Source organism: Helianthus annuus, chromosome 10 (genome assembly GCF_002127325.2).
Source record: "Helianthus annuus cultivar XRQ/B chromosome 10, HanXRQr2.0-SUNRISE, whole genome shotgun sequence".
NCBI lineage: Eukaryota > Viridiplantae > Streptophyta > Magnoliopsida > Asterales > Asteraceae > Helianthus > Helianthus annuus.
Genome location: NC_035442.2, coordinates 175,461,998 through 175,477,646, shown reverse-complemented (window position 1 = coordinate 175,477,646; position 15,649 = coordinate 175,461,998). Strand labels below are relative to the sequence as shown.

Genomic DNA, 15,649 nt, shown 5'->3' with positions numbered 1-15,649 from the left:
GTTGAAAGAATATTCAAGAGAGATTTCGGAGAATTTGAAGTTTGAGAACATGTACAGAAGCCAACAGAAGCCACCAAAGTTAATGAAAGTTGGAGACTATAACTGGTGGAAAAACAGATTTGAGGGTTGGGTAAAAGCTTTCGCTCCTGAAAGCTGGTTAAAATTGACAAATGGATACATTGAACCAGTGAAAGAGGGAGGAGAGTTAATCGATCCAAAAGATTTCACAGACATAGACATAAAAAATATTGTGGCTGAATATAAGATGATCACATTAATCAAACAGTCAGTGAGAGAGGATATTATTTCGTTACTTGAACAAGAGAAAACTTCAAAGAATTTGTGGGAAGCGTTAGGGAAAAAGTGTGTAGGAAGTAATGAAATTGTCAAAAACAAAAAGAAATTGTTGCGTAAAGAGTTTGATTTATTCTGTTGTATGAAAAATGAATCTGTTTGTAAAATGATCGAAAGATTCAGACATCTGAAAATGGAGTTGGCAAGACATGAAATCAAATATTTTGAAGAGACGATGGTGGATAAATTGTTTGATTCATTGCCCAATGATCAAGATTGGCAATACTTCCGCTCTAATGCTTAAAAATACAATCAAGCCTGATGATTTAAAAGTGATTTGCTAATAGAAAGGCTTGAAAGCCATGAGTTGGAGATAAAAAGATCCAAAGTCAACAGTCCAGCTTATCAGCAGAATGTGGAACTTTACTACAGAGGAAATGCACCTCAGGCTGGATCTCCAAAAACAACGTTTTCTGCAGAAAGTTCAAATTCAGTGAATAATGAAAGTCTTCACAGTGGTTTTCACAGTGGATCTTCTTCAAATATCTCAGACCAATCTGCTTCAAAGAATCTATTCCAGTGTAATATCGCAGTTGATTTGAAGAATGGGCAGAATTTCAGCGAAGAGTCGGCAAAACAACAGATGATTTTCTTGGCATCTGTACTTGAATCGTATGAATGCCTCGTTGCACGGAAGATTGGTAATACCAATTTGACAAAAGAAGATTATGATCAATTAGACCCCGAGGAGATGGAACTAATGGACATAAGATGGTGCATGGCCAGTGCGGTTCGTCGAGCACAGCGATTCATGGAGATCACGGGGAGGAAATCAATTGGTGGACCATCTACCAAACTAGGATTTGATAAATCCAAAGTGACATGCTTCAAATGCAAACAAAAAGGTCACTTCAAGCGCGAGTGCAGAAATGCGTATGCTGCTGATGATTCTGAAAACCCGTTCAATGAAGATTATTACAAGAAAGCGATATACCATCAGAACAAGTCTGAGCCACCAAGATTGAAACAGCCTGAAGAAAAATCTAGGGCTCTTGCAGTTATATATGACGATGAAGGTTACGACTGGAGTCAAGTTTGCCCAGAAAAGGATGCTGTTGGGTATGCATTTGTTGCTGATGCTGATCCTGATAGATGGTGGAAAGCAGACTATGCAAGATGGGAAATTGGAAAATTAAACGAACCTTTCAAAGAAGCCCAGAGAGCCAAACGATGGAATGAAGAATTGGAATGTTACATGGATCCACAGGGTAATCCAGTTGCTAACCCATCAAAAGTGGATTTCAAAGCTGTAACAAATCTTCTTCCAAGGCAGGCTACTTTCAACACACGAAGGTTATCTGATAAAGAGTATTTGCCTGATTTGGAGAAGAAGATAAGAGAGGTTTGTGAAGCAAGTCTACCGAAGGTGGTAGAGTTGAAAAAGAGGAAAGAAGAAGAATTGAAGAAGATGATTGAAGAAGTAAAAGCTGTTGCGAAGACTGCTGCTATAGAGGAACAGAAAGCTGAAGAAAAACAGAAGATCAAGGAAGAACAGAAAGAAGGAAAGAAGAGAACAAAGAGGAAGTTTAGAAAGTTGAGACAGAAGAATCGGTGCTGGAAGAGGCTGAGGTAAGAAAATCTTCTGATCTATCGAATGTTGATTTAGTTGATGAAAAGGAAAATAGGTGCAGGAATTGCATAGAAATGTGCAAAGCCTGTACTGAAAAAGAAGAAATAATAAAAGCAAAAGAAACTGAAGCAACCAAATTTGAAAATGTTTTCAAAATGAAATGTAAAGAAATGGTTGAAACAGAAGAAATTTTGAAATTAAAAGTCGAAAAGCTAACACTAAAATGTCATGGTCTTGAAGAAGAAAATAAGGTTTTGAAAGAAAAGTGTACTGCTAAATGTGTTGATTGTGTTGAAAAAGAATCTAAATGTCAAGATTTACAAAAACAATATGATTCTTTAAAGTGGTCGAGTCAGAGAGTACAAGAAGCTTATGATACTTTGAAAAGCCAAGTCAAAAGTTTTGATCAAAGATTATCTGAAACTTTAGTCACTAAAGAAATGTATGAAAGAAAGTTTAAAGAAAAGCAAATTGAATTGAACAAATGTGTTGATGAAATTGCTAATCTTAAACAAGTCTTGGCTGAAAAAGAAAAGGTAGTAACCAAACTTCAAAGTTATCATAACTCTTCGTACATTCTTGAACGCATTTTCAACATCACACCAGATGACAAAGATACTGATAATTGCAAAAAGGGTATTGGTTCAGAATTTCATCAGGTACCACCACCATTGAGAAACAACTATACTTTTTATGATGAGGAAAAGGTGGCAAAGGGTTTGAACATAGCTGACCAATTACCTGAAAGTATCGATGTGACTCACACCAAATCTGATGATGCTGATGATTCAGAGGTGGTAAGTAAGATTGTTGATAGCGTTTTGAAAGATGAGTTTACAAAAGGTAAGTCTGAATCACAGGATGAAGATGAAGGAAATCTTTATGATGGATATCTGAAAAACACAAAATCCAAGAAAAATTTGAATGATGATTCAAAGGGATTGGTCTATACCATGATTGGGTCGGACAAACTATTCTTAGATGTTGTATTCCCGATTCAGAATGTGATTTCAGAAAAGGTTGATAAAGTTTTCAAAATGGTTGAGTTTGAAAAGTCTGAGATTCCGAAGTTTGCTGGTAAAGGTCATAAATATTTTTATAACAAACCTGGTTCTAAGAAGAAAAACATGAAGGCTGGTTTGGGTTATAAAAGGAAGCATAATTGGAATCAAAGTAAACAACAAAATTTGCAACAAAAAATGAATTTTGTTCAAGGGAAAAGCTTGAAAGAAGAGGAAAAACTCAAATTTGGACAACAGTCTAATGAGGAGTTTGATGCTATGAAAAAGAAACAACAACAGGCCAAGGATGTTTCAAAGAAAGTGTGTTTTAAATGTGATCAAATTGGACACGTTGCACGAAAGTGTCAAAATCCAAAGCCTGTTGATGTTGAAAAACAGAAATCTGAGAGTGTGAAACAAAGGTTAACTAGATTTGATTCGAAACAAACTTGGCGATACAATATGAACAAGTTTGTTTCCAATCAAAAATGGAAATCAAGTTCAAACAAGTTTGATTCAAGACAGACCTGGAATTCTCACACACCTAGATTCAGAACAACACAGAGTTGGAGAACATCTGTTGATATGACAAAACCTCAAGAGTTTTGGAAACCTAAAAATGTTGTTCAAAATCAAAAGGTTCAAAAAGAGACAAATGTTTACAAAAGAGGTACTCCGAAAGGTCAAGTGTGGAATGCTAAGAAACAAGTGTTGTCGGTAAAAGATGTGAAAGTTGAAATTAAAGCTGAAAAAGTTTTAAATGACAACGAATTTCCAAAATTGAATGAAAATTATTGTGTTGAAATGCCTAAGGTTCAATAGACCTGGGCTAAATTGTTCAAATGATTGATAAAGTTTGAATGTGCAGGTGCTCAATGAAGCTGAAGATTGTGAAAAGGGAAGTTGGAGCAGCCTGGCACAGGAAGAGGTTGCAGGACCCTGGTTTGGTTGAACAGGGAGATTAGTTTGAGTGTTGTTTGTACATAAATAAACAATATTTTCAAAACCCTAAAAACTTGAAAAAGTAAACACCAAAAATATGCTTATAGTTTGATAAAATTTGAAAAACCAAAAATATGTTTGTTTTTAGTTTTGTTTGAATAAATGTTGATTGAATACGCCGAAACCCTCACGGCTGAACAAACATGATTACATTCATCAGATTGAAAAACGGTTTTCAAACTGTAAAAATCAATGTGTTGTAAATCATGGGGGTAATTACTGTTTTTATTGTAATTTAGTTCACAAGATGCAGAACATGGATGGCGAGACAAAGCTATCAGTATCGTGTTGTAAAATTTTATTTAATGATTTTGTATTTTAGGGGGAGAAATATTTGTCAGAAAATCCAAAAACATTAGAAAATTTGAAAAATAAAAAAAAAATATGATAAAATTCAAAAAATTGAGTTTTGCGTAAAAAGAGGAAATGATAGTACATCAGTAGACAGTTACGGTATGCTAAAGAATTGTAAAGAATTAATAAGCGTTAAACAGTCTCACTGATGATATGTCGATAGGTTTTTATACACTTAGTAAACTTTTTCGGGATATAAACCTAAATTCAAACACTTGCTTATTTTGTGGGGAACACTACTTGGATATATAGGTAACCCCTGAAATCTCGTTTGAAAGGTCCCATATTCTGAGATACTAGGTCTTTATACTCAGTGATATCTGGGGTATTATTCCGGGACTTCTGCTGTATGGAAGTACTGACCTAGTCCCCGAATAATACTTTCTCGCATTGCTTGAAATATAGCAACCACCCTCAGCATAAAAATCGATGAAACATTGCAAAATGCTAATCGTGTGCTGTTGTAACTAAAAGATCCTCTAAAGGGGACACACCAGAAAGTCGAAGCCGTCATCTCTCTGCGTATACGGAAGTATCGACCTGAGCTCTCACGGCCCTCGCATCTAACCCCTGACAGATATCATTTGCGGTATACTCACCTGTAAGACTGAATATTTGGGATTCTGGATACGGGAGTATATTCAAGAGGTGGGACACATGAATGAGTTTAAGTTCCTAAAACATCTAAATCGTATCCTGAATTAGTTGAAATTTGTATGAAAATTTAAGTGGACTAGTATATCGATAATCTAAGTGAATTGTTTAATTCTTAAAGTGAAATTAAGCTCAACGGTACTTGTAACTTGTCAACAACTGATATGATCCTCTGTCGTATACTTAAACAAAAATATTGTCTATAAATATGTTTGTATATATTTCTTTACTTCTTTATATTTTCAGAAAATACAAAAAGATTTTGATTTCTACTTTATTTTCAACAACCGATATCTGAGATGCTGAGTTTTCAAAATCTGAGTAAGCTGATTGTGTTTCTGAAAATAAAATAATGTTGATGCAGATTTTGTGTCCGTTGCTTGTCGAATAGATTAGTTTTATTTTATGCTGAATTTGTAATAGTTAGTGAAACGGTCAAACGAACGTGTATAGACCCGCTCGTTTGAAGTGGTCAAACGAGAGGGTTATTCGTTTGACCGTGTGTGTGTTGCTAGACAAAGTATGGTTGTGCTATGATGGGTGTCGAAGGATAAGGCATCGAAGGATTATGAATATCCTTCGATGAGCTCGAAAGATATCCATCGAAGGATGAAGATGGACCTCGAAGGATATGTGATCCTTCGAGGTATGTGTGTATCTTTCGAAGACTGTCTGATCGATAGATGATGTTTCGACCAGTCAGTCTGATCCTTCGACCGTGCAACCTGTGTTTGGTATAAATACCAACACCTTGTCATTTGCAACACAAGAGTGAGAGCACAAGTGTGTGCTAGAGAGTGATAGGAGGTTTGAGTCCTCACCGGGAGAAATCACCACTTGATTTCTCCCTGGATGTATACTTCTTTGGTATTAGTTCGGTTTCCATGTAATCGGGCCGACTTGTAATGTTTACTATCGGATTAATACAAAGTTTGTTTGTTTATCCTCTCTTATCTCTTCCGTCTTTGAACAAAACCATGAAAATCATGGAATCGATCCCGAAACACGGACCTACAATTGGTATCAGAGCCATGGTGCCCGATTTAGTAAAACTAACCGTTTACTAAGTCACATGTGCTCTAGATCTGTGATTTTTGTGGGTTTTTGTTCAAGATGTAAAAATGGTGAAAATGAGAAAAACTCAGATCTGGACCCGAATATCCAGATCTGTGATAAAACGAGTGTTGGTTTTTATGTTTTTCTCCTAAATCTTCAAGTTTCCATCATCAAAAATCGTGTACAAATGTTTTCATCGAATCTGCAAATTTACCCAGATGTCTGTGTTCTTGATGTTCTTCACATCTTCATGTGTTGAAAGATGTGAAGAACTTCGAAAGATCAGGTTTCTGTTTCGAAAGGTCAACTTCCACCCACAACAACTTCGAAAGGTCAAAACATTTTCTCGAAAGATCATTCCTTCATTCGAAGGGTCATCCTTCCATGATTCGAAGGATCTTTCTTTGTTTCGAAGGGTCAAATCTTTTTTAAAAAAAGGTCAGTTCTGATATGATAGCAGCTGATGTTTGTCAGATTCAGATCTGACATGTGCCAGAAAAGATCACTCACAACTCCGAAAGATCAAACATTACTTCGAAAGATCAGCTACTTTTGAAAGGTCAACCCAACTGGTTTCGAAGGGTCAGACCATTCAATTCGAAAGATCACATTTAACCCTCAACAACTTCGATAGATTATCTGTTTGAATCGAAGGGTCACACATTTGTCTGATTTCGAAGGATCAACATCAACAGCTTCGAAAGATCTTCTTGCCCCCTAAATATCTTCGAAAGATCACCTTGTTGTGTATCGAAGGGTCATCACAACAGGTTCGAAAGATCAGCAGCTTTCGAAGGGTAATCCTTGGTCGAAGGATCATCATCAACCGGTATGATGGTGGTCGGCTGAAATGTATCGCAGGAGAGAGAAAGAAGATTGTGTCGGCTGTGATGTTAGGGTTGTTGACTTTTGAATGCTTGTTGTGTGTCTCGATGAAAAGGACCAGGAGAGAGACATGAAAGTTGTCGGCTGATTGTTGTTTATCGAAGAAAGAGAATGAAATAAAGACAAAATGAAGATGATGTTTATCGGCTGACTTTGGGGAAAGAGATTACACATGTTGATGTCGGCTGATGATTTAAAAAAAAAAAAAAAAGGGTTGCAAACTTGTGGGTGGATCAAATATCAATGCACCGCCCATGACACCAAATAAATTTCATTTTGTTGTTTGTGTTCACCTTCCAATGCACCGCCCACTTTGGTGGTTGATAATTGCCGCCCATACAACCCAATTACAGCCAATGTGTTGATGGATCATTTCTTTTAAAGGGGAAAGAATGGATGTCGGCTGTGATGGAATAATATTATGGTTGTTGACTAATGGTTTTTATTAGTTGCCATCAAAGGAAGTGGGCCACAACGAATTGGTTCAATATTAGGCCTAACACTATTGTTTGCACTTATAAATTTTTGGGCCACAAATGATACAAGTATTATTTTCATATGGACCAAATGTTTTAGATGAAACATGAAGTGGGGTCGGGTGTTCGCAAAGTTGATTTGAACCGCGCTTCTAAATGTCAACATCAAAATTCGTATGAATTTGGGAGCGCGCGGGGTGATGCAGCATGATGAAAACAAGAGATGATGAAAACTTGATGTTTGAAAAATTGTGGGGTAGTCACGGTTACCGATGCAATGACAAAAATGGTAACGCGACTATTATGGGCCAAAAACAACACGATATGTTCGCTTCCGCGCATCAGTATTTATGATTGTTACCGGTTATTCGGAAATGTTCGAAAGGATTTTGTTTATTGTCATATTCTCGCATTTGAAGACGTACGTATGAACCTGGAACGTCTATACCGGTCCTAACGAGTTCACAAAGACTTTGGTCTTTGGGGGGATACAAGTCAGATCCTACGGGGTACCAGGGGACGTTCTTATTCAACTAGATTATGCAAAGAAGAAAGTCATGTTCGTGAATTTTCGGAACCGAGAACATTCAATGAAGATTGATGACAGTTCCGCTCAGTGGAGGGAATTGGTGAACATTTGACGACAGTTTCTTTGAAGTGGAAAGAATCTGTTAAGGTTTAGAGATCTTACCAAAGAAATGGGGGGATAAAAATTTTCATTTGTTGAATTTCTTCGGTAAATTTCTAAACGCAATCATAGGTATGCTTAAAGATCAAGACTTGATGCAGTTGTTATAGAATGGAACCCTTATCAAATGCCGGTTGGAGTATTGGAAGATCAGCGGAAGATCGGTCAATTGAGCCTTTTGAGGAAATTGCACAACACTCGACTCGGATACGCGTACTTTGAGGGGGAAGTTTTATACAAAGAGCATCAAGATACTACTTACCTGGATCATCGGTCAAGGGGGAATTTGTCTACACAGAGAAGATGATTACTTGACTGAAGATCGATGATTGCAGTTGCATTTTCAGCATTCGACAGCAACGGACAAGGGGGAATTTGTTGATGCAGATTTTGTGTCCGTTGCTTGTCGAATAGATTAGTTTTATTTTATGCTGAATTTGTAATAGTTAGTGAAACGGTCAAACGAACGTGTATAGACCCGCTCGTTTGAAGTGGTCAAACGAGAGGGTTATTCGTTTGACCGTGTGTGTGTTGCTAGACAAAGTATGGTTGTGCTATGATGGGTGTCGAAGGATAAGGCATCGAAGGATTATGAATATCCTTCGATGAGCTCGAAAGATATCCATCGAAGGATGAAGATGGACCTCGAAGGATATGTGATCCTTCGAGGTATGTGTGTATCTTTCGAAGACTGTCTGATCGATAGATGATGTTTCGACCAGTCAGTCTGATCCTTCGACCGTGCAACCTGTGTTTGGTATAAATACCAACACCTTGTCATTTGCAACACAAGAGTGAGAGCACAAGTGTGTGCTAGAGAGTGATAGGAGGTTTGAGTCCTCACCGGGAGAAATCACCACTTGATTTCTCCCTGGATGTATACTTCTTTGGTATTAGTTCGGTTTCCATGTAATCGGGCCGACTTGTAATGTTTACTACCGGATTAATACAAAGTTTGTTTGTTTATCCTCTCTTATCTCTTCCGTCTTTGAACAAAACCATGAAAATCATGGAATCGATCCCGAAACACGGACCTACAATTGTCAATTTTGAAAAACTTTCAAACTGTCGGACGGTGTTTGATTGTGACATGGTCATCCGTGTGTCGCTTGTTTATGATTAACTATATTCCAAGCAGTTGTTCTCATTACGCGTTTAGATTTCTTGCATGTGTAGATTCTAAAGGCTAGGAGAACATGGTCGATGACAAAGCTTTGGAATGAAGACACGACGAGAAGGCACTCAAAAGATGAAGATGATCGAGTTGCCGCTGGCCATCATCAACACCACAAGGATCTCACTTCATAAAGATAAAGTATTTCACGAGCATAACTCAAGGGGGAGCTTATGTTAAGGGGGAGTTTGTTAACACACTTCCTACATGATACGGGTAGTTTGTTGATACACTCTCTGCTTTCAATACGTGAAGACTTTGAAGATCCTCCGACATTGAAGACTTGAAAGGACATCAGAGTTTTGAGAACTCGAAGACCAAAGACCATCGAAGTTTGAGACGAGTCTACAACTATAGAAGATAAAGACAAAGCTACAGCCAAGGGGGAGTTTGTTGATGCACTTGTGTCTGTACTTTGTCTGTATTCGGTCTATATGTAAACGATGTCCTTGTCAGTCTTGTAAGTTGACCAAGTCAACCGTCCTCCTGGTTTGACTCAGTCAACAGTTAGTAAATTTGTTTGTGAAGTGTCTGAGTCGAAGGATGAGCAATCGAAGGATTATGTCTATCCTTCGATTGGCTCGAAAGATAAACCACGAAGGATACTGATGGACTTCGAAGGATATGCTATCCTTCGAAGTATATATGGATCCTTCGATGGCCATTGTGGTCGACAGATGGTCCTTCAGACAATCTGTCTAATCCTTCGGTCAGACCTGCTGTGTATGGGTATAAATACCCATGTAGTGTGTTGTGGGAAGAGACTGGAGAGACTTGTGAGATAGATGCACACATAGAGAGAGTTGAGAGCATTCTATCAAAACACACACACACACACACTAGAGAGTTTGCAAGTTAGATTTGTAAACATTGTGCTTGTAACCGGAACCTTCATTCGTATTAATACAGTGGTGTTAATCGGTGAACCCTTGTGTGCTTGTGTTTATGCTTGTCTCAAACCGGTTTGCTTGCTAGCTTGGATTCCGCACTCGCTAGTGGGTTCGTATAACAAGGTTTGAGGTTCGTCATCCTCCGAAAAGGGACCTACAAATAAGTTCATTAATTTGAAACTTGATATTGAAAATCAAAAATTCAAAAACAGTTTGTGATATCTCCAAGGTCATTAAGTTGGACTTGGATGATTAACTGTGGGGGATTTGGATGCTTATACTGTTAAAATGTCAGTTCATGATCCTGATTGTTGAATATGCGGTAGCATGATGATAGGGGGAGTGTTTATATGATTTGAATTGTCAGATTACAATATCTGAAAATTAAAGATGATTGTTGCTTATTAAGTGTATGAGTGATTGCAGGTTAAGGTACCAGACTACGATCCCGAGAGCAGAGTCTAAGGGGGAGTCTGAAGACAAGGTGAAAGTGAGGATGAGATCCCTAAAAGCACGGAAGCTTGACGAGAGGGGGAGACTGCTGATGATGAAGCTGCTGATGATAAAACCAGTGATGAGATCCTGGTATAACATTCAAAAGAGAGAAGCTGATCAAAGACGAAGATTGAAAGATGCTTACATTGTTACAATCTGAATAAGATGGTAGAATGATCAAGACTGAAGAGGTGTCATAACAGAGAATGATCACTGAAGACTTCGTCAATATCCGAGGAGGAGTCGGTTAGTGCATTACGTCTATTGACCTCGTCTTGTATCATGTTATAGGATAGGATAGGATATCCAGTGCATGAGGTTCGAGAAACGAAAGTTGGTGGTTTAGCAAGAAGTTCCGCTTATATGGACATTGTCCATAAAAGCGAAACCATTAGCTAATAGTTCCGCTCATATGGATGTCCATATAAGCGAAACCTTCCCAACTATAAATAGTGCACTTGTTGTTCATTTGGCAACAGATCTGGAACTTGTAACGAAGTGCTGCGGAATTGCTCTCAGGTTGTAAACGTTGTTAAATCAATACAAGAGCTATTATATTTAGTTTGAGCGTCCGTTTCATTGATTCCACCTTTGAATCGGATTAACAACTCTTCTGATTGACTCATTCGGGTTCAACAACGATCCTACAGACAATCATTCCCAAATCCAGAGGTGTTTATCACTTGTTAATTACAAATATATTTATAAAAAACATATATATTTATAAAAAACACACACAATTCAATAACCCTCAGATCTAGTAGATTTTACAAGGGAAAGCTTGATATTTTTGTTTTCATTTGCCACACCTCCTCAGGTTGCCATAACATTAGGATAATATGAAATGTCACACTCTGATTTCCTTGTGGGCCCGGACTTGGGGTACATGACAAAATGATACATATAATCACAAATAACACAACGGAAGTCTTGGGAGTATAAAAAACTACTACAATACAAGTGTCCAAAGTTCAAAATATTATACAGACCAAAGTGTATAAAGATCCACAGGCGGATCAGATAAACAAATGATACATAAAAAGACTACTAGGCTTCATGCATGGAGTTGAAAATTCCACTTATGCATTTACCGGGCAGCTTCCAGCCTATTTACATACCTTGCAACCTGCACTTAGTCTTTTCGTGCAAATACAACGGCACCCAGTTCTAAATCATGGGTGGTGTAATTCTTTTCGTGCACCTTAAGTTGTCATGATGCATATGCAACCACTTTGCCTCGTTGCATTAGTTCACAACCCATACCTGTGTACGAAGCATCACAGTACACGACAAAGTCTTCAACTCCTGCAGGTAAGGTTAAGACAGGAGCATTGGTCAATTTATGCTTTAGAATCTCAAAGGATTCTTTCTGCTTGGGACCCCAGTCGAACTTGACATTCTTACGGGTCAGAGTAGTCAATTGAGTGGCTATCCGGGAAAAGTTCTCAATGAACCTTCTGTAATAACCGGCCAGTCCTAAGAAACTACTAATCTCATATTGAGTCTTGGGTGCTTCCCAATTCATAATAGCTTTAATCTTAGCAGGATCCACTTGGATACCATGCTCACTGATGACAAGCCCAAGAAACTAGACCTCTCTAAGACAAAACTCGCACTTAGAGAATTTTTCATAAAGCTTCTCTTGCTTTAGCAATTCATGAATGCATCTGAGATGTTTCTCATGATCATTCTGATTACGAGAATAGATAAGTATGTCATCTATAAAGATAATGGTGAACTTATCTAAATATGGCTTGTAGACTCTATTAATGAGATCCATAAATGCTGCAGGTGCATTTGTGAGCCCAAAAGGCATCACTAGAAACTCATAGTGGTCGTATTTGGTTCTGAAAGCTGTCTTTAGAGCATCCTCACTCCTAACTTTCAGTTGATGATATCCAGATCTCAAATCTATCTTCGAGAAGTAACTAGCTCCTTGCAACTGGTCGAACAAATCATCGATCCCTAGCAATGGATAACGATTCTTGATCGTTATCTTGTTCAGGTCGCGGTAGTCAATGCACATCCGCATTGAACCATCTTTCTTCTTAACGAACAGGATAGGAGCTCCCCCAAGGCGAGGAACTAGGCTGAATAAAGCCTTTCTCCAATAGCTCATCCAATTGTACCTTCAGTTCCTTCATATCCGTAGGTGCTAATCGGTATGGAGCTCTAGCTACAGGAGCAGCTCCAGGCAAGATGTCAATCCTGAACTTGACTTGTCTTTCTGGGGGTAGACCGGGTAATTCATCAGGGAACACATCTGGGTACTCAGAGATGATTGGAATGTCTTTCATCTTTGGCTTTGGTTCATCAATCGTCACTTGTGCCATGTAGATGACACATCATCTCTTCAAACACTTGGATGCCTTAAGCATAGATACTTTCTTGGGCAATCCGTAGCGTAGGGGAATTAATCTCGATAAGTTTCTTATCGCAGGCAATACGGGCTTGGTTATCAGCTAGCCAATCCATGCCTAAAACCATATCGAACCCCGCCAACGTCATTGGCAAAAGATTAACAGGGATAGAATGATTCGTAATGGATATAACACATCCATCAAGAATCATGGAAGCGGTTTCTATGCTACCGTCTGCCATATCAACCTCATAAGTAATATCTAAAGCTTTTAGGGGTTGGTTTAAAAGTTTACTAAACTTATGGTCAACAAATCTCTTATCGGCTCTAGAATCAAATAAAACTCTAGCAAAAACCAAGCCCGTATTGGCATTTGTATCTTAATTGCTTCTCTTGCATTTAGTTGGAAAGCTCGAGCATTGGACTTCTTTGCCTCCCTAGGCTTTGCAGTACCCTCAACAGCTCGTTTAGGGTAGTTAGTCTTTATGTGGCCCTTATCGCCACATCCGTAGCACACGACGTTCTTCAAGTCCTTACAATCCAAGGACTTATGACCAGTCTTTTTTGCAGATGCCACATGGCTTTGACTACTGGTCCGTACGACTCTGTCCCCAATGTCGTCTACCACAAATTTTATAGACAGGTCTGTCATCCGACCTCTGCTGGTTCTTATTGAACCCAAATTTACCTTTCTTCGATTTCTAGAAGTGATCATCACCACGCTTCCTTTTCCCGTCAGTCTCAGTTTTGACTAACTTCAACCTTACTTCATCCTGAGTAAGGGAAAGAGATAGATCCACAGCAGATCTAAATTTTATGGGTTTGGAGGCTTTAACCATGCCTTTTATCTCCGGTGCCAAACCGCCGATAAAACGCGAAATGTGCTTCGATTCCGGGGTAATCAAATACGGAACCAATCTGGATAAAAAATTATTGTCGGACACATATTTCCGACAATCTTGATTCTTCATTGTGAGAGTCAAGAAATCAGACTCCACTTTCTCTACTTCGTGAGGAGGACAGTGTGTCTCCTTGATCAGGTCTACAAATTTGGACCACATTATATTATACAGGATCACTTTCCCTGTTGACTGTATCATGGCATTCCACCATGTCAGGGCATCGCCCTTTAATGATTGAGATACAAATTTCACAACGTCTCGATCAGCACGACCGCTACGACAGTCTCCATTTCATCGAGCCATTTCATGGCATCGATAGCTTCTTTCACCTCGTGAAGTCTCGAGGTTTGCATGATACAAAATATTTGTAACTGCATCCGTCTTTAATAGTACGGGATTTTCCTTGACAACTTGTCTGGGCTCACTCATCTCATTTGAGGAATAATATGAGCTCTTGTTTTTAGGTGTGGAAGAATATGGGATTGATTAGGACTTTTGATGGGTTGAACCCGATCCTCTAAAATTCACCATAAAATTTTCCATGGCTTTGCCGACCTCAGCAGTAGTCAAGGCTTGAAGGTTACTTCCTTCGCCTTCGCGGGTAGCATTCACATTGTCATTACGCCTTCCATTGGACCATTAGAATTCTGGTTCGCCATATCTATAAACTTGGACTAAAAGCCAAAAATAAATGATTGCTCAGTGCAATATATTGAATATAATTGGTAATCGGAATTGATGACTTGACATTAATGTCATTAGCCATGATCTCATTCGATCATATAGGCTATAGGGCTTGGATATATATATATATATATATGTATCCTCCACCTTTTGGGCCAGTGTGCATAATTCACAACTGCCTAATTATGATTTAACATTTCATTGAATGTTAAATGAAATAAATCAAATATATTTAGCCACGGTCTCATAGGACCATTAAAGGCTATGAGGCTTGGACATAGTCCACCGCCTTTTTGGGCCAGTGTGCCATAAGGTCACAACTGCAATTGTCGCATTTGACAATTTAAAATTTAATAATATATGAGCCGTGATCTCATTTGATCATGTGGCTATAAGGCTTGGACATAGTCCACCACCTTTGGACAGGGAGCTATATGGCCACAACTGTTATTGTCTTAATTTACAATATAGCCCGTAGGCAAATCATTTGACATCACTATGGATGTTAAAATAAATGATCATCGTATTGATGATATTAGCCATGATCTCATTTGATCATATAGGCTATAAGGCTTGGACATAGTACACCACCTTGATAGTCAGTGTGATTCCTCATTGCCACACTGCCAGGAATATTAACATTACGTTGAATGTTAATACAGAAAGAATGTCTTAATGGTTTGACAATAATAATATATTTTTAGCCATGGTCTCATTTAACCATTGAGCCTATAAGGCTTGGACATAGTCCACCACCTATTAGGTCAGTGTGATTTCTCATTGCCACACTGCCATTATAATTGCCAGTAATATAGGCTTTGCCATATGCAATGTTGCAGAAATTGGCCTAGGCGGCCGTTTAATCGGCGCCTAGGCGCTAGTCAGTGGGTTACTGCCTAAATTTAAGTTAGTCGGTCAAAAAAATCGGTTATGGTCAAAATCGGTCAAAGTCGGACAAAATCGGTCAAAATCGGACTAATCGGGCCCATGTTTTTTGACCCAAAAAACCCAATTTTTGAAACCTGGCCCATGGTTTAAAGCCCAAATTTTAGTTATAAACCTATTTTAACATTTAGGTTTAGGTATTTTAACATTTAACCCCCTC

At 38.5% G+C, this 15,649-nt stretch overlaps 2 protein-coding genes across 2 annotated transcripts; both read right to left on the bottom strand.

The window, feature by feature from the left end:
* Positions 1–11,809: 11,809 nt before the first annotated feature.
* LOC110883436 (uncharacterized mitochondrial protein AtMg00860-like) lies at positions 11,810–12,124 on the bottom strand. Its single transcript, XM_022131192.1, has one exon. The coding sequence runs from the start codon at positions 12,122–12,124 to the stop codon at positions 11,810–11,812; it is 315 nt and encodes a 104-aa protein (XP_021986884.1).
* An 845-nt stretch (positions 12,125–12,969) lies between these two features.
* On the bottom strand, positions 12,970–13,610 carry LOC110883437. Its single transcript, XM_022131193.1, has 2 exons — positions 13,259–13,610; positions 12,970–13,193 (listed from the first exon to the last, which is right to left on the bottom strand). The coding sequence occupies exons 1-2, from the start codon at positions 13,608–13,610 to the stop codon at positions 12,970–12,972; spliced, it is 576 nt and encodes a 191-aa protein (XP_021986885.1).
* Positions 13,611–15,649: the final 2,039 nt, after the last annotated feature.